At 39.3% G+C, this 25,649-nt stretch overlaps 3 protein-coding genes and 1 long non-coding RNA gene across 4 annotated transcripts; 3 read left to right on the top strand and 1 right to left on the bottom strand.

Annotated features, from left to right (window-relative positions):
* Positions 1–2,472: 2,472 nt before the first annotated feature.
* On the top strand, positions 2,473–3,292 carry LOC146687221 (uncharacterized). Its single transcript, XR_014916477.1, has 2 exons — positions 2,473–2,722; positions 3,203–3,292. It is a non-coding gene; the product is annotated as an uncharacterized LOC146687221 (long non-coding RNA).
* Positions 3,293–3,304: 12 nt separating this feature from the next.
* LOC146687220 (uncharacterized) lies at positions 3,305–6,686 on the top strand. Its single transcript, XM_085439651.1, has 7 exons — positions 3,305–3,972; positions 4,085–4,187; positions 4,457–4,559; positions 4,639–4,691; positions 4,803–4,881; positions 5,103–5,992; positions 6,101–6,686. Exons 1-6 carry the CDS (start codon positions 3,719–3,721, stop codon positions 5,660–5,662), a joined length of 1,152 nt encoding a protein of 383 aa, XP_085295777.1. The 5' UTR covers positions 3,305–3,718; the 3' UTR covers positions 5,663–5,992; positions 6,101–6,686.
* Positions 6,687–7,823: 1,137 nt separating this feature from the next.
* On the bottom strand, positions 7,824–12,945 carry LOC146687219 (uncharacterized). Its single transcript, XM_085439652.1, has 9 exons — positions 12,110–12,945; positions 11,640–11,800; positions 10,817–10,842; positions 10,645–10,677; positions 10,459–10,548; positions 9,779–10,047; positions 9,564–9,666; positions 9,200–9,302; positions 7,824–9,120 (listed from the first exon to the last, which is right to left on the bottom strand). Exons 1-9 carry the CDS (start codon positions 12,139–12,141, stop codon positions 9,038–9,040), a joined length of 900 nt encoding a protein of 299 aa, XP_085295778.1. The 5' UTR covers positions 12,142–12,945; the 3' UTR covers positions 7,824–9,037.
* Positions 12,946–13,147: 202 nt separating this feature from the next.
* LOC146687218 (acyl-coenzyme A thioesterase 2, mitochondrial-like) lies at positions 13,148–25,009 on the top strand. The gene is made up of 4 exons (XM_085439650.1): positions 13,148–13,273; positions 21,398–21,853; positions 22,225–22,412; positions 24,058–25,009. The coding sequence occupies exons 2-4, from the start codon at positions 21,403–21,405 to the stop codon at positions 24,664–24,666; spliced, it is 1,248 nt and encodes a 415-aa protein (XP_085295776.1). The 5' UTR covers positions 13,148–13,273; positions 21,398–21,402; the 3' UTR covers positions 24,667–25,009.
* The last annotated feature ends 640 nt before the right edge of the window (positions 25,010–25,649 follow it).

The raw sequence follows: 25,649 nt of genomic DNA, 5'->3' as shown, positions 1-25,649 counted from the left end.
AGTAAAAGAATATTTAAGCGTTAACATGAAGTGGAAACTTGAACATTTAAGTAGTTGTTCATGCTTTGAAACAGCTAGAAAGAAGAATTAAACTGTCTAATCCAGGGAATAATTGTATTAAACATAAAAAACCTTTAATTTAAATCCATCCATCTAGAATTTACAAGTTTAAGGCTTGGTAATTTAGTAACATCACGTAAGATCATGAGATGAAATCTATTGGGCCGAGCTAACTGCGGTAACGCGTTGACGCCATGCAGCCCCATGCAGCGGGCGACCCGCATTAACTCGCTAACGGAGATTTGCCGAGTTAATGCGGTTATGGCGTTAACGTGATTTTAACGAGACTAACGCTGACAGCACTAGAAAATCTAGAATAGAAAATGAAATTATCATGGTTTTGGTAAGAGAAATTAAAATTACCAAACTGCATGAAACTGAACATTAAAACAAAACGTTAAAGGGAAATTTTCATTTGTATTTTTTTCTTCCACACAGTCTTTTTGGATAGCAAGGATTGGAGTGTGTCAAGGTTAATATATCACATTTATCTATACCAGAGTTGCAAATGTTTAACCGAAAACCAAAGGCACATTCTGTTCTTCTACAAATCCTTACCATATCCAAATTCAAACGTTTGAACTATCGAGCCAAGCGACCCGCAGAAAATAACTGCTAAAGCACTTGCAGAGAAACTGGACAGACTGCAATGTGATAGAAAAGCTAAATTAAATAAAGCTAATCATCTACAAGAGAGTATATGAAAATAATATCTATATTGTAAGTACATCACTAGATATAGATAATAGTATCTATATCTATATGGTTCAAGCCTCAACTAATGATTCTGTTGCTTTGTGTAATGAAGCAAGAACTATTCATGGTTCTTTGATCTGTGTGTTACCAGATGATGAAAATGAAAAGCATGAAACATGGTTTAAAGCAAAAACAATGTGTTATGATGAGTTTATTTATGAAGTGAGTGAATGGTTATCTGGTTGCGAACATTTGCATTTAAAATATTGGTGTTGATGATGGTGTTAATCCAGAGGACAGTGTTTCAAATGTGGCTGGTAAGCCTTCCATCATTAAAAGGTCAACTAGTGGTAAAATAAGGACGATCTGATTTCCTCGTGTCAGCATTGTTCCCACATCATCATAATTAATGTTGTTCCAGGTTCAACATTGCAAGTGACCAATCACCTTCTTGTGACGTAATTCCTTTGCGACTTCGAAATACCCGCCTTCGATTATTTCGAAATACAAGTGAAGAAGCGAAAAACCGCCGCCTGTCCGCCGAATTTGAAGTCAATTCGCCTGTCCGCCGAATTTGAAGTCAATTTAGGATACTTTCCTTTAATAAATGGTAAGCATTATACATATGTTCCTCACTTGGCTTGCTGTTTGTTTGCTAGCGATAGGCTACTTGACGACAGCATTAGCTAACCAGTGTTCTCTAGACCAGCGTTCCCCAACTTTTTGGGTGTTTCGTGGCCCGGGGGTTGGGTCAGGCAAAATTGCAGTAGCTTCCCTGATCATTTTACAAACATAAGTGAAGAGAATCTGGACTAAAAGGCCTAGACTTATGGTTGTGTGCTGAATCTATGAATCAAACTATCACCTGGAAACATAATTAACTGGTCCATAGCTGTGAAACTGGACACGAGTTCTTGATTCTATGGAGATTAACAGTAATCCAGAAATTTACAAATTTGTCCTGGTACATCGCGTAAATGTTGTCCCTGGGACATTGTGTAAATGTTGTCCCTGGGACATCATGTAGAATTTGCCCTGGGACATCGTGTAGATGTTGTCCCTGGGACATCGCGTAAATGTTGTCCCTGGGACATTGTGTAAATGTTGTCCCTGGGACATCATGTAGAATTTGCCCTGGGACATCGTGTAGATGTTGTCCCTGGGACATCGTGTAGATGTTGTCCCTGGGACATCGTGTAAATGTTGTCCCTGGGACATCGTGTAAATGTTGTCCCTGGGACATCGTGTAGATGTTGTCCCTGGGACATCGTTTGATAGCTTGTAAATAATGGAATGAAAATTATTGATTGTTATTAACTTGTGAAAAAGAAGTGTAACAAATCCACATGTTATGTTCTTACACCCTTACAGAAACTGTGACTCCTTCACAATGTCAGGTAAATGTCAACTCATGTTGAATAATCAACCAATCAAGCCTTTTATTATCACATGCAATGTTACACGTACAACTGCAATGAAAATTTCACCCCCTTCTGACCATACATATATTGCTTAAACATCACATTGGGAAGACAGGTCGGAAACAGTTAGGAAGGTCAGAAAACAATTTAATTAATAGATGAGGAGGAGAAAAAAGAACTACAACCAGACAAAGCTCCTAGAAGACTGAAATGGATGATGGTTGCAGCATGCAAAAAGAAAATGATATCTGTTGACTACAGCATATGCTTTCTCACAGATTACCTTGTGGGAGTAGCTGGACCAAACTCTATTGGTATTTCAAGTTTGAAATCCCTGTTTGACCAGACTAACATTTCAGATGAGGTACCTCTTGACATAAAAATCCTTTTATGTTGTCATAAAACTAATGTTAAATTCTGCTTTAAATACACTTTATTGTACAATTTACTTAATGAATCGTATTCCTTAGTTCTGTTTTTATTTATATGTATTTATTTATTTGTTTTATAAGGTAATAGATGGCCTAATCTATTTGCAGTGTGAGGTATGTTGAAAAGCTTGTTTGATCATAATAAGATAAGATAGAACTTTATTAATCCCTCGGGTGGGTTCCTCTGGGAAATTCGATTTCCAAAAAAGCACAGCACCGACAGAAGTTACAGAGTTATACACACACACATATATATATAAATACAGAGACAATATAAATAAAATATATGAAGGGGATAAATATAATAAATAGGAATAAAAATAAAAATACAAGTGAATTGCACATTTCAAGTATTGAGTCTATTGCACTGTTGACTATTTACAAAAGTATTGCACAAAAGGTATTGCACAGTGAGGTGAAGAGGCACTACAGCTTAGTTGTTCCCCCCTCCTTTGTCCTCCTGTTTCCCCTCCCTCTCCCCTCCAGAGAGGAGTTAAACAGTTTGATGGCGTGTGGGACAAAGGAGTGACATAGCATGTTTACGTTTTTTGTAATGTATTTGAAAACATAGGTGTATTTATGTTATTTTTATAGAATTTCCCTCACATTTATCCAATACCAAGCCAAATCACTGGAAAAATTTTGGATGGGTCCACAAGAGCACAAAGTGCATACTTTTTGAAGGTATGACTTGGACTGTGGTAACTATGTTCTTATCACAAAGGGTTTATAAGTTGCCACTATAAACAAACAGCATTTTCCAAAATTGAAGCCTTGTCAGAAGAACCTGAAAAATACCTTTCTGAAACCTTTTCTGTGTAAAGACTTGTTCAAAAGCAATGCACACAGATTAAAACATTTCTGTCTTGGCCAACTGATAAAGAACACCAAAAATTGAGTGGTGCGTGTTGAGTCTGTGGTCTTGATTTGTTTTGTACACACTATAGAAATTAATTAATGTAAACCAAAAATGACACTTTCTATATGTTTGTGTATCTGCAGAATTAATTACAAGTCTCACCTGACAAGCTTTTGCAGTTTTGCAGTGTCATTCTTGACAGAAAAACATACTTGTCACATTATTTTTATTTCCAGAAAAACATCTTTCAGATGTATGAGAAATTGATTGGAGCCTGTCTGGAAAACGGCAGCCACTGGACCTTGTTTGTAAGTTGCACAGATTTTGCACTCTCTCTAGTGCATGATACTTTTCAGTGTCCCTCATTAGGAAAGCTCAAGGCCCAAGCCTACCATATCCATCTTTTTACAAAACAGTTTTGTGACATACCCAAGAGGACCATAGTCTATATGAATTCATTTGGCGAGTCGGAGGTCAGAAAAAGTGCGGTGTTGAAAAACTGGAGGTAATTAATTAACATATTTAACATAACATATTTAATTTAATTGAAATCATTACCGAACGTGGTTATTGATTTCTCTATATGCTTTTTATTTGTAATAACTGCGATCTCTCAGCTCATTTGCTTCAGCAAGAGGCTGCGCTGGAGAGTGGACCTTGTCACATGTGAGCCACCCACATCAACAGGATGGGAACTCATGTGGAGTGCATGTCATAATGGTACTGAAAACTATAGCTTTAACCTATATAAGTAATGTTTACATTTTTGCCTATTCAGTTTTTAAAGCCTTAGAGGCAGGATGGTAAAATCTCAATTTTTTTTGTAGATTGAACCATTTCAGCAGTAATGCTTTGCTTTGGTTGCTCTGTTTTGTTTTTTTTTTCTCGGGGGGGGGGGGGGGGGGGGGGTTAAAAACAAACAAACATTTCTTTGTTAATCTAATTCTTTTTGTTCTTTTTTTTTTTTTTTCTTCTTCGTCAATTATTAGTTTGCCCAATCTCTCATTGACGGTAAAACACAAGTGGAGGAGTACAACACTGAAATCACAAAGCTCAGGTCCCGACTTTGCCACTACTTATTTTCCTCAATAGGTAAAGATAAAATTAGCTGCCTTCTTTTTCTCTAACATTGGAAAATGTAACTTGTACTTAAACAAATTATATTTTGCAGATCGAACTAGGAAGTGCAGTCAGTGCTGGTGTGTGATTGCAGCCAAAGACCGGGTACACTATGACATGTCCTTAGCCATATAGATTGTTTATTTAATGGACTTTGTTCATTTGTTTTTTGTTTGTTTATTTCTTCTTCTTTTTTTTTTTTTTTTTAATTCACAGGTGCAGTGCCAGAAATGTGGTGCATACAAGCACATGCGTTGTTCAAAGTCTGTTTGTGGCATCTGTATCTTCTGTGAGAGTAAGTCACAATATAACTAAACAATGTCCAAAAATGTTTAAAGTGAAATTTTTTTTCGTAATTTTGCCTTTGCACACCAGGACTGTGTAATTAAAGTGGACGTTTCAAGATCCAGTTTTTACACAAAACTATTTTAGACATAACTGTGTCGTATTGTGGGGATTTCTCTTCACAATTAAATTGATATAGTGCTGTTTATATCATTCTTCTTTATGTAACAGCACAGTGCAGCACAGCAGAGGGAAAGGAGTTGTGCAGCATAGTGGGTGGCTATACAGGAGGAGCAATAGAAGTAGCCAGTGAAGAATGTCATCAGGGAAAGCATCAGGCAGCGAATGACAAAGGAAAAGTTCCTAAGGGAGAGAACATCTGCAGCAAATCGACAAGTAACAGTGAGATAGGAAGACTGACAGTCAGAGATGAAGGTACACAGACTGAAAGAGATGAAGGTACACAGACTGAAGACAACGAAAAAGAAGCAGAAGTATACGGCACAAGTCTGAGTACAGATAATGCTGCTGCTGATGATGTTGACAGGATCGATGCAGATACAGAATTCCAAACTGATTCAGAAGGAACTAGTACAGTTTACAGAGTGCATGGTCGCTTATCTGTACCAAGCTCAAAAAAGAAAACCTACACAATAACAGAAGACGAGATCAAGCGCAGAATCAACGCAGAGAACATGTCAGTTCATGTTTTCAGAGGTTTGATTGGGGTAGGTATACATTTCGTGATTTTGATGTCACCTGAAATAAATCCGGGTTACTCGTATCAATGAAGTGACAATGTGGCTGGAAATTGTGCATTTGCTGCAACATATACACAATTACACCATGTAAACAAAAGCATTTAACTTTGTGCGCATGTGTGTGTCTCTCTCTGCTCTTTTGGTGTTTGCACTTTTTCTTTTTTAGGGCCGTAAAGCCAAACTGCCCGCAATGATTCTTGACAGGCCTAAGAAGGCCAAAACTAAAGTAACAGTGTTTAGTGTTCTGAGTGAAGAGGAGGCTGGGGAGCTAGCCCTCGGGTTTGCCGGAAGATTGGCCTGCGATGTCACAACAGACATGGTCTGTAAAGGCATCGACCATTCAAGTGCTGATATGACAAAGTAAGTTAGTAAAACAATATGAAAGTTGTATCTTTTTTGGTATTATTTGTCATTTCCCCGTATTTGGGTTATTGGTGTAACATTGTTAATCTTACTTTCTAATAACAGACAGACTCTTCTCAAAATCCAACACAATCTTAAACATGAGCTGACTGATTCCTCAACCTTCAGTTTGCTGACACACACCTTTGGCCCCGCTGCACTGGATTCTGTCATTTCATTCCTGTGTGAAAAACTTGATCTTGTCTCTTAAATAATGAAACCTTTTGTGACTTTTGTTTGTTCTGTAAATCAGAATCTTGAAAATTGTTCATTGTTGTTCTAAGTTTGTGTTAACTATTTGGCAAAAATGATTGGTTCCTAATCCAAACAGCATAATGACTGTTCTAACACATATCTTAAAAATGCTACAAAGAAAGAAAATTATCACATATGTTTCAATATGAATGTAATTGTGTCACACTCGGTTTGTAGTAGCTTTCCTGTTTTATTTTGAGTTTTGGTATGTTTACACTGTTAATTTTATTTCCCGTGTGTTCGTCTTCCCTTATTAGTTTTACTGTATTTAATTAGTCTGATTTAATAACTTATAATTATTTACTTTCCAGTGTGTATATATGCTCCTCGTTTGGATTATTGTTTGTTTGAGTTCTGCCTGTCTTTTCTATTAAAGATTTGGACTTTTGGACTATTAGTGGACCTCGTAGGTTTTTATTCTGTTCAATTGGTAATTGACTGGGTTTAATTTAGTGGCCTGGAAAACAGGCCGGAGGGGTCTGGTCATTTTAACCCCCTAAGACCCGAAATCTTCCATGGCATGCATTTTTAATTTCTCTTTGATATTTGGGCCGATTGGAACCCGATGAATGTAAAAAGAAAGAATTACCAGGTTTTGTTTTTTTTTTACCTAATTTTTGTTTCTGAGAAAAATGAGAGCCACATATGAGGACATTAATTTGAAATTTCGATAGAACAGTTGCAGTATAATGTCCTCATAACTGTATATCAGGCACTTGTTGATCAAGATTTAGTATTTTGGTCTAAATAACCCAAAATGTGATGTCCACATGTGTGGACGCCAGGCTGGAGTAAAGTGTTAGAGCTATTTATACCTATGTAAACTTTTATACACTGGTTTTTACCTGTCTTGTTTCAGAAAGGTTTAAAAGGGTAATGTCCACAGTTTATTTGTTTATTTATTTGTTTGAATTCAACATATTTTATTAAAGTAATTGAGCTTGAACACAGAAAAAACTGAATCAAATAATCATAAAATCAAATCACTTGCACTATACTGAAGTCTAATCTACTCTGAGCTAATGCCGGTTTCCAACACTAATGATCGGGTGAAGGAGAGAGATGAGGGTGTGCACGGCCACTGGTGCTCTTATCCCTGTTCTTTGTGATACAATCCAACAGGAAAGCAGTCAAACCCTTGGACATTAGCCAAGTTAACGTTCACAAATATATACACACAGAGGAACTCTGAGCCCCAATGTCAGCATTAGCACAAACATGCCACTTCATACCAAATCTCAGTGTGAGGTCAGGTGTTAGTCTCATTCCATTATTCTGGCTATATTTTCTTACTCATTACTATTAAACTTATACTTAAGACTAACTATTAACAAAATCACACCCCAATAACTCTGTTATTACACTTTGTATTTAATCATAAAAAGGCTGGATGTTGAAACCTTTTACTTCTATTTTGTATGAGCCAGGATTCTCAACAGCTGATACTCTGTCCAAAAAGTGACAGGTATCGTTTTATGGAGCAAAAAACTTAAGAGCGCATATTTTATAAATAATACCAACAATTACAAATGCAGACCTTTAATAGTAATAAGTAATCCTTTATTTATAATGCATAGCAATATAAAAATAGTAACATATGAAAATATTACAATGGGCACAGATGAATTTGTATCAAAAACAGCAACCAAGCCAAAGTAATGAATAACACACATAAATAACAACTGCTTGAGAGACCAAACAATTTCTTTTCATCTGTTCCTTGGCAGAAAGTTAAGACAGCTATTCAGCTTTAGGTTTCAATAAACAGAAGTAATGGATGCAGTCCCTTTGAAATGTCACACAAAAGTCTACTTGTGCATATACTTAGCTTTAACTCTTCTCTTTTTTGTTTTGTATTCCAAAAGGTTTTCATTTTCTCCAGAGGATGTCTCTCTTTCAGTGGTTATCGACTGTTCACATTCATTTTCAGACTGTTGGAATGTCGATGCTGGCCGAACGTTTCTTGCTAGAATACAATGGCCTAATTTTGCGTGCATTATCTGTCATCTTTATTTCGTACTGGAATATACTTTTGCCTACTTGTTTTGTTTTTAAGACATTTGTATGCAGTTCATCTATCATTGCAGTAATACCCTCTGGAATGAATGCCCACTGTTTAACTGTGTCTAAAACAGCATTTAGTTTTCCAACTGCATCTTCTGTGCATTTTTTGTCTGTGCTTTCAACTACAGGAGTGTCATTCAAAGTTGATAGAGGACTTTTCAGAGAGTTTTTCATTTGTTTAAAATGGCTACAAGCCACCTTCAGGCAAGCACATGTGTTATAGTGAGAGAACGTACAACAAGTGCACTGAAGTGTTTCAGCCGATGCAAAAAAACACAGATTTCCAAACAAACTTGGCATTTTTATCACTTTCAAGTCCTCACAGTGTACAAAGTAATGCCTTTCTTTCACTGCAATTCTTGCCAAGGTCTGTTTCCATGTTTGGATAGATGTCATTGTCAGCCTCTGCTAATTTTGCAAGTAACACTAGATGCTTGCAAAGAAGTCCTCGTAAGCCATATGTACAGTTGCAGTAGGACTCAACAGGGCAGACATCATACACCATGTCTTCTCTTGACTCAGATGGGACTTGATATGCATTAACTCCATGGCTGTTCTTGACTGTAATTTTAACCACTTTCCATCAGTCTTGAAGCAGAGTCTGAAACTTGAGACAAGGTGTCAGCAAACCTGTTTTTCATGCGGCCCAAAAAACAAATGAACAAAGTCCATTAAATAAACAATCTATATGGCTAAGGACATGTCATAGTGTACCCGGTCTTTGGCTGCAATCACACACCAGCACTGACTGCACTTCCTAGTTCGATCTGCAAAATATAATTTGTTTAAGTACAAGTTACATTTTCCAATGTTAGAGAAAAAGAAGGCAGCTAATTTTATCTTTACCTATTGAGGAAAATAAGTAGTGGCAAAGTCGGGACCTGAGCTTTGTGATTTCAGTGTTGTACTCCTCCACTTGTGTTTTACCGTCAATGAGAGATTGGGCAAACTAATAATTGACGAAGAAGAAAAAAAAAAAAGAACAAAAAGAATTAGATTAACAAAGAAATGTTTGTTTGTTTTTAACCCCCCCCCCCTCCCCGAGAAAAAAAAAAAAAAAACAGAGCAACCAAAGCAAAGCATTACTGCTGAAATGGTTCAATCTACAAAAAAAATTGAGATTTTACCATCCTGCCTCTAAGGCTTTAAAAACTGAATAGGCAAAAATGTAAACATTACTTATATAGGTTAAAGCTATAGTTTTCAGTACCATTATGACATGCACTCCACATGAGTTCCCATCCTGTTGATGTGGGTGGCTCACATGTGACAAGGTCCACTCTCCAGCGCAGCCTCTTGCTGAAGCAAATGAGCTGAGAGATCGCAGTTATTACAAATAAAAAGCATATAGAGAAATCAATAACCACGTTCGGTAATGATTTCAATTAAATTAAATATGTTATGTTAAATATGTTAATTAATTACCTCCAGTTTTTCAACACCGCACTTTTTCTGACCTCCGACTCGCCAAATGAATTCATATAGACTATGGTCCTCTTGGGTATGTCACAAAACTGTTTTGTAAAAAGATGGATATGGTAGGCTTGGGCCTTGAGCTTTCCTAATGAGGGACACTGAAAAGTATCATGCACTAGAGAGAGTGCAAAATCTGTGCAACTTACAAACAAGGTCCAGTGGCTGCCGTTTTCCAGACAGGCTCCAATCAATTTCTCATACATCTGAAAGATGTTTTTCTGGAAATAAAAATAATGTGACAAGTATGTTTTTCTGTCAAGAATGACACTGCAAAACTGCAAAAGCTTGTCAGGTGAGACTTGTAATTAATTCTGCAGATACACAAACATATAGAAAGTGTCATTTTTGGTTTACATTAATTAATTTCTATAGTGTGTACAAAACAAATCAAGACCACAGACTCAACACGCACCACTCAATTTTTGGTGTTCTTTATCAGTTGGCCAAGACAGAAATGTTTTAATCTGTGTGCATTGCTTTTGAACAAGTCTTTACACAGAAAAGGTTTCAGAAAGGTATTTTTCAGGTTCTTCTGACAAGGCTTCAATTTTGGAAAATGCTGTTTGTTTATAGTGGCAACTTATAAACCCTTTGTGATAAGAACATAGTTACCACAGTCCAAGTCATACCTTCAAAAAGTATGCACTTTGTGCTCTTGTGGACCCATCCAAAATTTTTCCAGTGATTTGGCTTGGTATTGGATAAATGTGAGGGAAATTCTATAAAAATAACATAAATACACCTATGTTTTCAAATACATTACAAAAAACGTAAACATGCTATGTCATTATGATCAAACAAGCTTTTCAACATACCTCACACTGCAAATAGATTAGGCCATCTATTACCTTATAAAACAAATAAATAAATACATATAAATAAAAACAGAACTAAGGAACACGATTCATTAAGTAAATTGTACAATAACATTGCATGTGATAATAAAAGGCTTGATTGGTTGATTATTCAACATGAGTTGACATTTACCTGACATTGTGAAGGAGTCACAGTTTCTGTAAGGGTGTAAGAACATAACATGTGGATTTGTTACACTTCTTTTTCACAAGTTAATAACAATCAATAATTTTCATTCCATTATTTACAAGCTATCACACGATGTCCCAGGGACAACATCTACACGATGTCCCAGGGACAACATCTACGCGATATCCCAGGGACAACATTTACGCGATATCCCAGGGACAACATTTACGCGATGTCCCAGGGACAACATTTACGCGATGTCCCAGGGACAATATTTACACGATGTCCCAGGGACAACATCTACACGATGTCCCAGGGACAACAATTACACGATGTCCCAGGGACAACATTTACACGATGTCCCAGGGACAACATTTACACGATGTCCCAGGGCAACTTCTACACGATGTCCCAGGGACAACATTTACACAATGTCCCAGGGACAACATTTACGCGATGTCCCTGGGACAACATTTACGCAATGTACCAGGACAAATTTGTAAATTTCTGGATTACTGTTAATCTCCATAGAATCAAGAACTCATGTCCAGTTTCACAGCTATGGACCAGTTAATTATGTTTACAGGTGATAGTTTGATTCATAGATTCAGCACACAACCATAAGTCTAGGCCTTTTAGTCCAGATTCTCTTCACTTATGTTTGTAAAATGATCAGGGAAGCTACTGCAATTTTGCCTGACCCAACCCCCGGGCCACGAAACACCCAAAAAGTTGGGGAACACTGGTTAGCTAATGCTGTCGTCAAGTAGCCTATCGCTAGCAAACAAACAGCAAGCCAAGTGAGGAACATATGTATAATGCTTACCGTTTATTAAAGGAAAGTATCCTAAATTGACTTCAAATTCGGCGGACAGGCGGTGGTTTTTCGCTTCTTCACTTGTATTTCGAAATACTCGAAGGCGGGTATTTCGAAGTCGCAAAGGAATGACGTCACAAGAAGGTGATTGGTCACTTGCAATGTTGAACCTGGAACAACATTAATTATGATGATGTGGGAACAATGCTGACACGAGGAAATCAGATCGTCCAGGAAATCAGATCGTCCGTAAAATAAGCACAACATCCTCTGCAAGAATAAAAGAAAAGCCAGAAAAAGCTCTGTAACACACATACAGTTTCTAGGTCTGACCAACAATCTCCATCACCAACCAGTGTTGCCTTCTACTTTTAAATATCCTATGAACCTCAAGTAAAGCAGCAATCTGAGAGCAAAATATACCGGCTCCATTCTTTTAGTACAGGTAAGCAGTAATATTCTATAATAACTTCTCACACCTTCTATTCGAGCGCCCTCTGTCAGACATCATTTACAGTTTCAATAAAGCTGCATTCACAAACACTGCAACCCAGTTTTACTGTTAAGCGACAATTACAGTTCACCGTTTTGAGTTGTTTGTATCCACTTATCAGGAACCCGACTATAGTTTGAAAGTCCAGGGCATGCAAAGTTCATTCTTGCACAATGCTCGACTTTAAAGGGACCATCAGTGTGAAGCACTCTGGAAAGACTGGAGCAAACGGTGGACTGACTTCTTAACAAATCAGTTGTTAAGAACTTCAGTGTGGTGACTGATTAGTCAATGACTGAACAATCAACAGACTTGTAACCTTTCAGTAACATGTGTGTGCTGTATGAACTATAATATTAAAAAATATTATGTTACTCTTGTACATGTATTCAAGGATCATGCTGCTAACTCAACAAAAACAATCAGGTCAGATGTTAAAATGACCTGTTTTCTGCATTCTAAAATAATCTACAAACTTACCTACAGACCGTTTGTTTTGAAAACAGCTGAAATATAATATGATCATTTCTGGAGCTGATTTGACATCGGCTTTCAGGATATCCAGGAACAGATCGACATGTTACATACTACCCTAAAACTCAGTGTAGAAGCGCACGAACGTTTAAGCGGTTAACAAGCGGCGGCTGGCTCGACTGTGGTGGGTAAAAACACCGATGTCAACACATTAAAGTGAAATAAAATCAGACACTTTTTGCAGGCTGACTTTAAACTCTGCAAAACCGATTTTCTCAAGAATAAACCACTGCAGAAAAGCAAACGTCACCCATTATATATATATATAATATATCCTAAAAAATTATATATCTTGTGCTTAACTTTTGCAAATAGGTAATATTTTGATAATTTGGCCGGATATTTAATGTTGCTACATTCTCGCCGAAATCGTCGCACTATTTTATGCACTAGAAACAGTGCTTTTTCAGAACTTTACTTCCAGTTCTGAATTTCGTTTGAAATGCATTCTGGGATACTTGGCTAAGGCGAAGTCCAAACAAGTCGTCACCAGAAGCGTACTTTGAGCGTATTTTGAATTTAAAACATATTTGGGCTGCGACTCAAGTCTGTCTTAAGTCCGCGTGATCACGGGTACTTCGAGAAACAAAACCAACCACCAGACTCATTCGCTTCGGTGAGTTTTGGTTTTAAGAAAAAAAAAACATCCTTGTAAAACTCTCGGCTGTTGCACATATATGGAGATACATTTGTCTCGAAAGGTTGAAAATAATCTACGATATACAAATGTGCGGACTGAGTTAATTTTGAGTGCTCACAAATCCGTGCTCCAGTCCACATAGATACACAGCAATGTAAACATATGGAAAACTATTTTGCAAGTACTGTACATGTTACAGTACAGTGATAATTTACGTATTGAGGTCTATATATATATATATATATATATATATTATTTTATTTTATTTTATTTATTTATTTATTTTTGCCTGTCCCGTTTGGATTTTTAGCCATCAGAATTGTTGTCTGAAGGCCAAGAAAGATGCCAAGTGGATTTACTTTACCAAGTGGATCATCGTGGCTTTGCCATATTGGTCCATTTAACTGACCTTTATTATAATTATGTATTTATTTTATTTTCATTTTTTTAAAGATGGGACAGACATGACTGGGGGATAGGACAGGGTGAAAGAAAGAGAGGGTGAGAAAGAAAGAAAAATAGAGGGGAGAAGAGATGGTGAGAAAGGGGGGAAGAAAAAAAAACAAAGAGCAACATAATAAATCCAGGCTGGAGAAATCCAGGCTCATCCAGGCTGGAGAAACTGATCAGGAGGGCCCTGTTTCAGGAAGCCGGTTTAGAAAACTCAGAGTGAAAAACGACACTCACGGTTGAGTAACCCCGAACTGTCCAACTCGGAATATTCGGTTTCAGAAAGGCTGATAACAATTAGTTCAATCAACGCGGAGTTGCGTCAACCCCAAGTGAAGCGCGCGGACGAGGATACATAAAGCCCTGATAAGCGGAGCACAGATTAAGCGAGTCACCATGGAGACGGAGGGAAAGAAGGCGCGGTCAATGTATTTCACAGCGCTTGAGGCCGAAATTCTGATGGCAGCATATGCCGATAACATGCAAATTCCGCGGAAAAAAGTAACACAGCCACAGCTGCAAAAGAAAGAGAGCATGCATGGCAAAACATAGCCGACAGAGTCAATGCGTGAGTGTTAATTTAAACATTGATCTAGGGATTTCCACCCATTTAACACGTTATTTTATCATATGTTATTTTATTTGTTATTTTATACATTTTATTTTGTGATGTGATGTGAGCGCAGGTGCAACCCAACAGGCCCCAAACGTGCCTGGCAGCAAGTAAAAATGAAATATAAAAATTAGAGATGGACCGATCCGATATTACGTATCGGTATCGGTCCGATACTGACCTAAATGACTGGATCGGATATCGGAGAAAAATAAAAAATGTAATCCGATCCATTAAATATCACGAAAGCACCTCACAAAACTTGCAACACGCCGTAACTCACCTCAGAACGTTAGCATGTCGGAGCAGTATGCATCACGTGATAGAGCGGCTGTGGCATGCGGGACCTGTGGTCTGGATAGCATTTGGAGCTTCGCTAGCAACCCGGCATTTCATCTCCGACAAAGTTATCCCCGAGAGAAGTAAAGCAAGTGTGTAAGTCCATCTCTGAATGTTTGTAAAGCATTCCTGCGTTAAGCTTAACGAGCGACTGCCTCTCGCTCTCCGGCTGCTACTTCAATCGTGAAACTGCTTAAATGATCAGCTGATCGGCTTTTCTGTCGCGAGTCCGTCTTTGTTTTTGGCCCACTTTGCACCAGAAAGAGGAAACCAGCGGCTGAACAACAGCAGCACGTTTAAGCTTGATAAGCTGTTGTTAGAATTTATTTAATATTACTTTCTACACCAGGATCTTTTTCTACGTAGCTGACGCTGGTAACTGTGCAGGGGCGGATCTAGCAAAGTTTATCCAGGGGGGCCGATAGGGCATTAACTGGGAAAAGGGGGCACAAAGACATACTTTTCTTTCTTATTCTCATTTAAAATGTCTAGCTTTTAATAAATAATTATCTGACACACAAAGTTTTAATTTGATGTAAAATGAATAGAAGTCAATTACTGTATATAGTGACTATTAAGTCTAATATATATACCCTAGTAAGCTATAGTACTTTTTCCTTTGGGAAGGTACCATCTGTGCAGTCTGCAATTTTGTTGAAGAAAGATGTTGAATCTATTTAATATTTCTTGAAAAATAATTGATTTCTGTGCATTTTTTTTCACACTGCATCAAATTAAGGTTGATTACGTCGATTAAGCATCATGAGGTGGCGCGTGAGGGGTGGTTCCCTATTTTTTATTTATTTATTTTTGTTGTTGCTGGGAGTTGGAACCCTATTAGTTAGGTTGCTTAATATTTACGCTAAGTACTCTTTAAAATACCAGAATAGGGAGGATGGTGTAGGTCTAAGTTTATTAGATTGATCAGTATTGCTGAACTATTAAATATTTTTTTTGTACACAGGTATAACAGAATAGCTTTAGTGTAGTTGTTGTTTTAAACTTGAGTATGAACTTGCAGACTTGCAAAATGCAGCAAGATATTTTAAAAAACAGTTTTGTTGATTAAAAAACACTATATCGGATTCATATCGGTATCGGCAGATATCCAAATTTATGATATCGGTATCGGTATCGGACATAAAAAAGTGGTATCGTGCCATCTCTAATAAAAATATATAGTCCAAACAGGTAAGGTGTAATTGTATTATGAGCCATAGTGCTTGGTCTGTTTGTCCGATGTAAATCAATTGCAGTTAGAGGCTACATTAATTTTCTTTCTGTAAGCACTTATTGAAATTATCTGAGCACATTACAAGTACATATTTGCTTACTCTGTATGCTCAAATGTGACCCGTTATAGCCAACAGAAAAAAAGTGGAGGCCCGAAAAACAGGTGGGGGTCCTCCACCACCACCACTCACAGAGGCTGAGCAGTTGGCCCTCAGCCAAAACAGTGGGCGCCCTGTGGCCGAAGGCATCTCTGCGGGGACATCCTCTGAGTCAATAACCCCGCAAGACACAAGTGCCTACATAGGGGGTAAATTCAAAATAATACATGATGTGCATACATCCTTTCTTCACAGTCACCTTTGCAGTGCTGCTCATTCATTTGATAAACTCTTTACCATAATGGATTATTTTGTAGTGAAGTTATTTTCCTACTGATTTTGCCTTCCCTCAGTCTTGGTTGTCTTTGAGAGCATAATGACAATGAAGTGTAAGGTGATTGGTATGTTTGTTAATTGCCATTTGGTCCCTTGTAAGTTATAAGTGACCTGTATAAACCTCATATTCTATCAGTTGATGGTGTACTGCATCTGGTGCAGCCTCCTGTTGAGCCAGACCAACATGCAGTTGTGAGTAATACTCCACAGATTATATGAGTTTACAGTAGAACAGCAATGTTGTTTATTTCTTTACTACAGGAAAATAATGAAGAAACATTGACAGCTGTTACAGAGGAGGAAGCAACAGAGACACTTTATGAGGTTTACATCTTTTAATACTTTGTGTACAGGAAATACAGGCGACCAATAAAGCCAGTTGAACAAAAAATCTGTTTATTCTTCTTTCAACATGTTGAGGTGATGGGTCAAAAGAAATGATTGTGACATATGGTGTCTCTGACTGCGCTTCCATCTTGTATGTCCGTGGGAGGGTCAGGATGTTCATGGTTTGGATCACTGCTGATGTTTGGTTCAGAAGGACAGTGTTCTCCTCTAATTGTGGCAATGTTGTGAAGAATCACACATGCCACAATAATGTCACATGTCCTTTCTGGGGTGACCCTGAGTCTTTGCAGGCACTGGAACCGGGCCTTAAGCATTCCGATAGTCATTTCAACTCTGGCTCTTGTCCTGCAATTAGCCAGATTATATCGCTGCTGTGGGCCCGGTTCAGGGTCAGAGTAAGGGGTAAGCAAATAGGGTAAACATGGATACCCCCTATCACCAAGCAAGTAGCCAGTGAACTCTCCTAAGACAGAAGGATACACTTCAGTTCAAATGTCCCTGAAGCAATTGGTCTTTATATATTTTAAAGTATTTTCAACTCACCATGTCCAAATTTTGTGCTCAGTGTACATTCACGGAATATTTGTGAGTCATGGACAGAGCCTGGCCACTTGGCTTCCACATTTGTGATAATGTTGGCAGCATCATATATGATCTTCACAGTGCAGAGAACACAAATTAGCATCCATTACTATAATGAAATAATTTGTTAGTTTGACATGCTACAGGGAACTATGTACCTGTACATTAATGCTGTGGAAAGACTTCCTGTTCACATAGTCTCCTTCATTTACTGAAGGAGCAATGATTGGAATGTGAGTGCCATCTGTACAGCCAATCACGCCTGGGAACCCTGAAAATAAATGTAAAATTTAAGTAGTAGTTCAAGTATCACCACATCATAAATTAAGTTTTGGTCATCCTGATACCTGCAATTTTGTGGCATCCCTCTTTGATGAATCTTGTGGGTCTATGACCGGGGAACACCACAAACGAGTACAGGAGACGTTTCAGTGCAACTGTAACATTCCTGACTGCCCGACAGACGGTAGCCTTGGAAACGTGCTCAGCGTCACCAATATTATACAGAAAGCTCCCGTTTGCAAAAAACCGAAGTGCAATACAAATAATATGTACAGAACTGAGAGCATGTCCGCGATGTGTCACATGCGTAATATATGGCCTGAGGATGTTATCCAAATAAATTATAGATTGTGCTGAAAAACGGTAACGTTCACACAGAAAATCATCAGGAAATGATAAAATGTCCAAACGCGCTCTGATCACTCTCTCCCGGCGGAGAGCTCTGCGGAGAATTTGGGCTTCACGATCTACTGGCTCTTCAAGGAAGGGACACGCCATGTCTGACACTTCCTACTGTCAGGTTTCCGACAAAGGGGCGGAGACAGTCAGGGTTAGTTGTAGTAAACCTGCTAGGGGGCAGGTTAGCTTCACGGCGTGTGTCGTCATAGTGACTCACTCAGGCTGCAGCTGAACTCGCTTTGTGAAACCGAAAACCCAGAGTTTTCGTTAACTCAGGGTATACTTACTCAGTTTTTCCACTAAACCGGCTTCCTGAAACAGGGCCGAGGGCTAGCTCTGTGGTCGGCATGAAGCTGGACACTCTGGTGACAGTGGCAGAGAAAAGGACATTAAAGAAACTGATGGACATTATGGACAATGCCAGGCATCCTCTGCACACGGCCATTAACAACCAGAAGAGTCTGTTCAGTGACAGGTTGCTTCTCCCCAAGACAAGAACTAACAGACTTAAAAACTCCTTTGTCCCACACGCCATCAAACTGTTTAACTCCTCTCTGGAGGGGAGAGGGAGGGGAAACAGGAGGACAAAGGAGGGGGGAACAACTAAGCTGTAGTGCCTCTTCACCTCACTGTACAATACCTTTTGTGCAATACTTTTGTAAATAGTCAACAGTGCAATAGACCTCAATACTTGAAATGTGCAATTCACTTGTATTTTTATTTTTTATTCCTATTTATTCTATTTATCCCCTTCGTATATTTTATTTATATTGTCTCTGTATTTATATATGTGTGTGTGTGTGTGTGTGTGTGTGTGTGTGTGTGTGTGTGTATATATATAATATTCTGTAACTCTGTAACTTCTGTCGGTGCTGTGCTTTTTTGGAAATCGAATTTCCCAGAGGAACCCACCCGAGGGATTAATAAAGTTCTATCTAATCTAATCCAATCTAATCTAAAAACAACACCCTCACAATAAACTAGCTAACAATAGATAACAGTAGATACTTTTTTTAAATTTCACCTGTTGGGAATGAAAAAAGAAAACAAGCAGAAGAAAACGAGAGCAATAGAATAAACAACATCACGATGATCTATGGGAATATAACGGTAAATACTAAATATTAAACATTATTGTGCAGCACGTAAGATCGACAGCGCACAGTGTGCTTTGAGGTAGGAGCCAAAAAGGGTGTAGTTTGTGTGTGTGAGCACCCGTGTGTACACCTGTAAGCATGAACGCACTTGTTTTTAAAAGGTTCCTTCATGTAATGATCTGCTAGAGCAGCGGTCCCCAACCTTTTTTGCCCCACGAACCGGTTTATGCCCAAAAACATTTTCACGGACCTTTAAGGTGTTGCGGATAAATACAACATAATAAAACTAGTACCGGTACCGAAAAAAAGAAGATTTATTCATAACACACGTGAAAAGACCCAGGAAAACCGAGTTAACGATAAAAACGATAAAAACGATAACAAAATAACGCTGAAAAACGATAAAAACCCTGAAAACCATACATTTCACACCTGAGCCTCAACTCTCGCGGCCCGGTACCAAACGACTCACGGACCGGTACCGGTCCGGGGATTGGGGACCGCTGTGCTAGAGGGTGTGGGGAGCCACAGCCCCATCCACCAGGGCATGAAGCAGGTATGGAGGAGATCAAAACTCCAAACATCCAGAGGCCCCCAGAACACAAGAGACCAAGGAAGACCAACAGAGGGGCAGCCGCGCCACTATCCCAGAAAGAGCTGACGAGAGTCCCAGATGAGGGGTCACTCAGCAGCCGCGGAGCAGAAGCCGGGGGGGTTGCAGTGACGTGCCCGTGAGCTCCGCTGGCAGCCAGCTGTGCCTGAGTGACCGAGCCCCAGGCCGAGAGGCTGAGGGCACCCCACCCCCGAAGTGGTCCGAGCGAGCCCCAGGCTCCAGGCCCCGACAAGCAGCCACCAAGGAGCGAGTCGGTGTGTACCTGGGCGCCCATCCCCGGACACAAAGAACCACCAACGCACCGATGTCTGAGGGCGTCTGTCACTGGCAGGGGAAGTGGTGGGGGGAGATAGGCCTCCATACCTTGGAGGGCCCGAGATGCCCCCAGAGAGGTGGCGTCTGATACCCGACCAGATACAAACATCCATTCCCACCCTCATGCTCTCATATGTAATTACTCAACACTCACCCAACGTGGAGATATATTCCTCTTGTTAAAAGACCCATATTCACAAGGCGGTCTTGTGAATACCCTCAAAGCTGCAGGACTGCTTTGAGGGTATAGAGAATGTAATTTGTGAACAACATTGAGAAATCAATAACAGTTTAACCCAGGGGTAGGCAACTCCAGGCCTCAAGTGCCGGTGTCCTGCAGGTTTTAGCTCATTCAAATTGCTAAATTATCTCCTAAACGTGTCTTGACATTCTCCAGAAGACTGGTAATGAACTAATCATTTGATTCAGGTGCGAGACCCAGGGTGAGATCTAAACCCTGCAGGACACTGGCACTCGAGGCCTGGAGTTGCCTATCCCTGGTTTAACTGATTGCATGACAGAATATATATCAAATTCTGTGAACACATCATCCTGCCAGGCAGGACTGTATCACTGGATCACTTTTTCCTGATTATCCTGGACTCTTTGTGCCTCTGTTATTTCCAGTCAGCTTGTGTTACCACCTTGCAAGTCTTATTAACTTTTAATTAATTGTGACTATGCATTGATGGCATGGATTTGGGACCTTTTGTCCTAATCAACATCTATTCAAATTTTTTGTTTTTAAAAGTTTAATTGTAAACAATGGAAGAGAAATATCACTTTGAAGTTGGTGTTTACCTTTTGAAGTGGCTGTGTGATCATGAAAACGGGAATCAAAACTGCCTGAAGTGCAACGAGTGACTGAATAATTGTACTGAACATAAAAAAAACCTTTAATGGAAATCCATGCAAACCATTTACTTAACTAGAAAGAAGTCTTTACTGATGGGTGCATGGGAGGGTATCTGGTGCAAAGGTATCACACTAACAGTGGCTGTGCAAGAGCTGTTAAATATTAACAAAAAATAGTCAGAGTTTCTGTCTCGCTCTGGAAGATCCTGCTGTGCTGATTTGCTGCCCAGTGTAAAATATTACTGCCACTGTCTGAAATGGATCTAGTATTAACATTATTGACAGAGAGTACAGTGGGCACTTGTAATGTGGTTGCTTGCTAATGATACATATTTAAACTGGCACATTTTTTGAGTGGAGTTTGGATTTGGGTTTCCTGCACTCAGAGACCAAACTGGGACAGTGGGTTGTTGGTGTAATTAATAAACATAATGTAATGTAATATGGATCGATCTGTCTCTGAAATTTCTTACAAAAAGTATTGTGTAAGGGGACTTTTTATCTTACATTCATAAAGTCCAATCTTTTTCTCTTTTTCAGAAAAGATGTCCTCTCAAGTGAGACTGAAGCTGCTGCCAAGCATCAAATGTATGTTTGATGTGCCCATTCAGGTGAAGGTGGCCGGGCTGAGGCCAAGGCAGGTTGTCAACATGAGAGCCAAATTAACTGATGACAAGGGAGTGGTGTTCAGCTCCTCGGCCACCTACAGGGCTGATGGCAGTGGGGAGGTCGACCTGAAAAGAGACCCCTCGCTAGGTGGGAGCTACGTTGGAGTAGAACCCATGGGTCTGCTGTGTTCCATGAGGCCACATACCATGCACAAAATATATCTAAAGACAAATGCCATAAACCCCCAGGTGGTGAAGTTTTCTGTGCATGAGGAGGAGGGCAGATTACTGGCAGAGATGATGAATGAGAGGCTTCTGATGAGAGATGGGGTCACCAGGGTTCCCGTCAATGAAGGGAACATCCGTGGAGTCCTTTTCACTCCTCCAGGTACTGGAGGTGGTTCCTAGGTTTCTATGTTCATTTTAGTTCATTTAACATTAACCAGCTTTTAAATCAACATTGTTGAAATTAAACTTTAACTGTCATTCAGTCATCTGAAACTTCTAGTTCAAATTTTAATTTTCTCCCACCTTGCTTACTGTAGTTCACATTTCAGGTGCGTTTCTCAGTCCTCCACAACTCATGTCCAGTTAGTACAGAATGCAGCAAGACCTTTGTTTGAAAGACTGCTAACAAAAAATAGCTGACTGTCACATATTACACCTATTCTTGCGTCCCTTCACTGGCTTCCAGAGAAATTAAGAATAAAATTTAAAATATGACTTGCTGCTGATTAGAATCTTTTTTCTTTCTTCCAGGAAAAGGTCCTTTTCCTGCTGTGTTGGATTTGCCCACCTCAGTATCTGAGGCAAGACCCAGTCTACTGGCTAACAAAGGCTTTGTGGTTCTCTCAGTGGCGGTGTACAATAAGAAGGGTGACAATATCACAGAGACACATCTGGACCACTTTGAAGAAGCAATGAATTTCTTAAAACAGCAACCAAAGGTGAGTTGCTCTAGTGCGCACAGACAGCAGAAAGATGTTTCATACTGAAGGAAAGTTTATGTTTCTATACTCTGTGCATTCTCAGAGAGGAGAGTAAATTTGTAGATCCCAGGTGGAATATCTGCTGTATTCCTGTAGCTAATGGGAATCTTAATTAGCTTAAGTGGAGTTTCAGAAATACTCTCATTTACATTCATTCAGATAATTGAATAAATTTCAGAGAGCATAAAGCCTCAGCTTTACGACATATTTTTTGTAATCGCACAAATCTTCTTGAGAAAACATGAATTGTTTCTATTATCACACAATAACATAATAATTTCTAACATATAATAATTTTCAAGATCAACATTATCAGCCCCCTGAAAAATTGACCTTTTTATTGATAGTAGAAGCCACTGCTGTGCAATGTTTGAGCTGTCACTTGAGAACGCATCACCCCAAAAACAGAAGAAATCCTTTTATAATTTTATAGAATAAGAAATGTTGAAGATCTCTAAGCAAGAAATAGATATACAAAGTTATCACAGCATTTCCAAGTTTCAATATGCAAAGTTAAGAAATTCAGCCAAGAGAGTCACACAGTACAGAACAAGCTTGGCAGGGTAGGAAGCAAAAGATTTCAAACACTCTAGAAAGAAAACTAGTGATAGATGTGTCTAAAGACCCCAGTACTACTGCCAAGACACTAGAATCTAGAATTGTAGTCTCAAAAAGGACAATCACGAGAACAAACAAAAATTTGCAGTGTGAAGTGAACCAAGGTCCATGCTAGAAGCCAATAAAATCTGGAGGAGCTTGAGAGATTTGCCAAAAGAGGAATAGACTGTAGAATGTAACAGCGGCTCTGCGTAGCGTGATAACGTGGTCATGGGGCCAAGTGGGGGAAATTGGGCTTGAAGGGGTAACTGTAGCATGGCTTGGTACATAGAGCGATCACACTGAGGAGCGTGGAGTTAGAACTGTGGTAAAAGGGGAGTACTAGAAAAGGTGAGCATGGCTATATGTCTTGCTTACTTGCAGGTGGAGTGAAAGATGCTTGGAGGGAGAGGGGGCGTGAGTTAGACGGTGTGAGATGGCTGACCTGAGTTCCGTAGGTTCCGAAGGAGTGTGATGGCAGGAGGGCAGGCAGGTGAAGCACGGAGAGATTTCCAGAGAAGAGCTGGGTTATCCGAGGTTCAAGAGATTAGCTTAATTTGGGGGTAAGGGTTTTGGAGGTTCCGGGAAAAGCTAGGGCACAAGAGAACAAGGTAAGAAAAGCACTTGGCAAATAACATGGAGCATTAGAGCCAGCTACCAACATGAAGTAGTTGACAAACTGTTGGAGAGGGAATATCAGTGTAAGGCTTAAATCTCTTTAGCCTGATTGCCTCAACTCAGCTCCAGGTGAGTGAAGCTGTTGGAGATATGACGGCCCTGCCCAGGGCCAGATACCAAGGAGACTCAAGACCCTGGTAGAAGTTTCCAGCCACTCACCCGGATCATGATAGCTTCACTGTGCATATATGAATGTGTTTATTTATTTAGTAATGGTAATATGCATATGTAGTCCACAAAAATGAAAATAATGACAGGTAGAGTCAGCCCTGCGCTCCAAATGTTTTATAGATTTGCATCGCCTTTTAATTTCTGTGTTATTTCACAGGTGGGCAGTAAAGGAGTTGGCATAATGTCAAGATGCAAGGGAGCAAATATCGGACTGGCACTCGCTGCTTTTGTGCCAGGTGTCGAGGCCATAGTGTGCATGAATGCCTGTAACGCCAATGTGGTCACGCCTCTCTACTACAAGAAACGGCAGATCCTGTCATCAATACTGTTTGACGAAAGCAAGTTTATTCCCACCGAGTCAGGTGCAATCATCATAAAGGATGCTCTTGAAGATCCCCTGGCAGAGAAGAATAAGGGCAGCTTGATCCCCATTGAACGAGCCAAGAGCCATTTTCTTTTTGCGGTTGTAGGAGACGACCTCAACTGGGACAGCGAAGCCTACATGGATGAAATGGTAGTGAGACTTAAGCATCATGGGAAGGAGAACTTTGAGACTGTTTTTTACCCTGGAGCTGGACACATGTTGGAGCCACCTTATGCACCCCACTGCCCCTCCAGCTTCAATGCAGGTGTAGGCAAACGAGTGCTGTGGGGAGGTGAGCCCAAGGCCCACATAGCAGCTGAGATCCACCTGTGGAAGAAGATCCAGGATTTCTTCAAAACTCACCTGAGTTGTGATGCAGCACAGACTAAAGCCAAGTTATAGATTCAAACAGGATGATTAGAAAGCTTGAGTTACAGAAACATAAATCATGACAGCAAATTGACTGTATGAAAATCACATTTTATAATTAATATAATAGTTGTTAATATGACAGTTTGAAATTTTAGGTGAAATTATGATTCGCACATGTCTTCCCCTCCTGTATCTCCTGAGCCCTGTACACATGTTTCTTTTTTCATTTTTCTTTATAATTTTTTGGGATTGTCACTTGATCTTCTGTCTGCTTATCCTGGACTCTACAGTCAGCTATGGTTTATTTCCAGTCGGCCTTTCTTAATGTTTCATTGAAATTACTTTTTATTTGTTTTGGCTATTTGTTCCATCATCACAGTGCCAAAAACATTATATGATGAGTGTAGATACATGTTTTTAATTTTTGCGTAACGCTGATTTTGTTATTTGATCCCACATTACTGTACTTATCTTTTGTAAATTGATCTTTATGTTGTAATTAAAAACAACAACAAAAAACAATTGTGTTAAAACTATTAAAGCCTAAAAAAAACGCAACAAAGAATAATGAGCTGACAAATAGACTTCAGTTTAAAGTTTAATTTACACAGTTTCCTTTCTGAGAGACCAGCAAATTAAAAAGATGACCCATGACACATAACATATTAAAAATATTCAAATATATATAATGTGTAAATGGGAAACTAAAAATGGCTTTATTGATATGGTCCAACCCACAGATTAATTTCTTAACTTTAGGTGGAAGCAGTTTGTTATTATGTGAGAAGAAAAAACAAAACAAGGTGAGACAATGTAGCTACTCCTGTTTAATGGTTTACTCGTATTTTAAGGTAGTAAGTAAGGTACTAAGTCCACACAAGTCGTCACTAGAAATAAGGTATTCACTTGCTTTGAGCATATTTTGTATTGAACCATATTTGGTCTGCGACTCAAGTCCGTCATAAGTCCACAAGATCACGGGTACATCAAGAAACAGCACGGACTAGTGACTC

Source organism: Copadichromis virginalis, linkage group LG18 (genome assembly GCF_057382275.1).
Source record: "Copadichromis virginalis isolate Kocher_CV1m ecotype Utaka linkage group LG18, C_Virginalis_male_GT1.1, whole genome shotgun sequence".
In the NCBI taxonomy this organism is placed as follows: Eukaryota; Metazoa; Chordata; class Actinopteri; order Cichliformes; family Cichlidae; genus Copadichromis; species Copadichromis virginalis.
The sequence above is the reverse complement of the archived record's forward strand: the minus strand, read 5'-3'. Positions and strand labels throughout refer to the sequence as shown.

Excerpts from the sequence above, each read along its gene's own strand:
- LOC146687220 (XM_085439651.1), top strand. The coding sequence starts at position 3,719 with ATGTATGAGAAATTGATTGGAGCCTGTCTGGAAAACGGCAGCCACTGG. Across the intron at positions 3,973-4,084 it reads GCGGTGTTGAAAAACTGGAG|CTCATTTGCTTCAGCAAGAG; the intron begins GTAATTAATTAA and ends GCGATCTCTCAG. Across the intron at positions 4,692-4,802 it reads TGATTGCAGCCAAAGACCGG|GTGCAGTGCCAGAAATGTGG; the intron begins GTACACTATGAC and ends TTTAATTCACAG.
- LOC146687219 (XM_085439652.1), bottom strand. The coding sequence starts at position 12,141 with ATGATGTCTGACAGAGGGCGCTCGAATAGAAG. Across the intron at positions 10,678-10,816 it reads TGACTCCTTCACAATGTCAG|GTAATAGATGGCCTAATCTA; the intron begins GTAAATGTCAAC and ends TTGTTTTATAAG. Across the intron at positions 9,303-9,563 it reads GTGGAGTGCATGTCATAATG|TTTGCCCAATCTCTCATTGA; the intron begins GTACTGAAAACT and ends GTCAATTATTAG.
- LOC146687218 (XM_085439650.1), top strand. The coding sequence starts at position 21,403 with ATGTCCTCTCAAGTGAGACTGAAGCTGCTGCCAAGCATCAAATGTATG. Across the intron at positions 21,854-22,224 it reads AGTCCTTTTCACTCCTCCAG|GAAAAGGTCCTTTTCCTGCT; the intron begins GTACTGGAGGTG and ends TCTTTCTTCCAG. Across the intron at positions 22,413-24,057 it reads TCTTAAAACAGCAACCAAAG|GTGGGCAGTAAAGGAGTTGG; the intron begins GTGAGTTGCTCT and ends GTTATTTCACAG.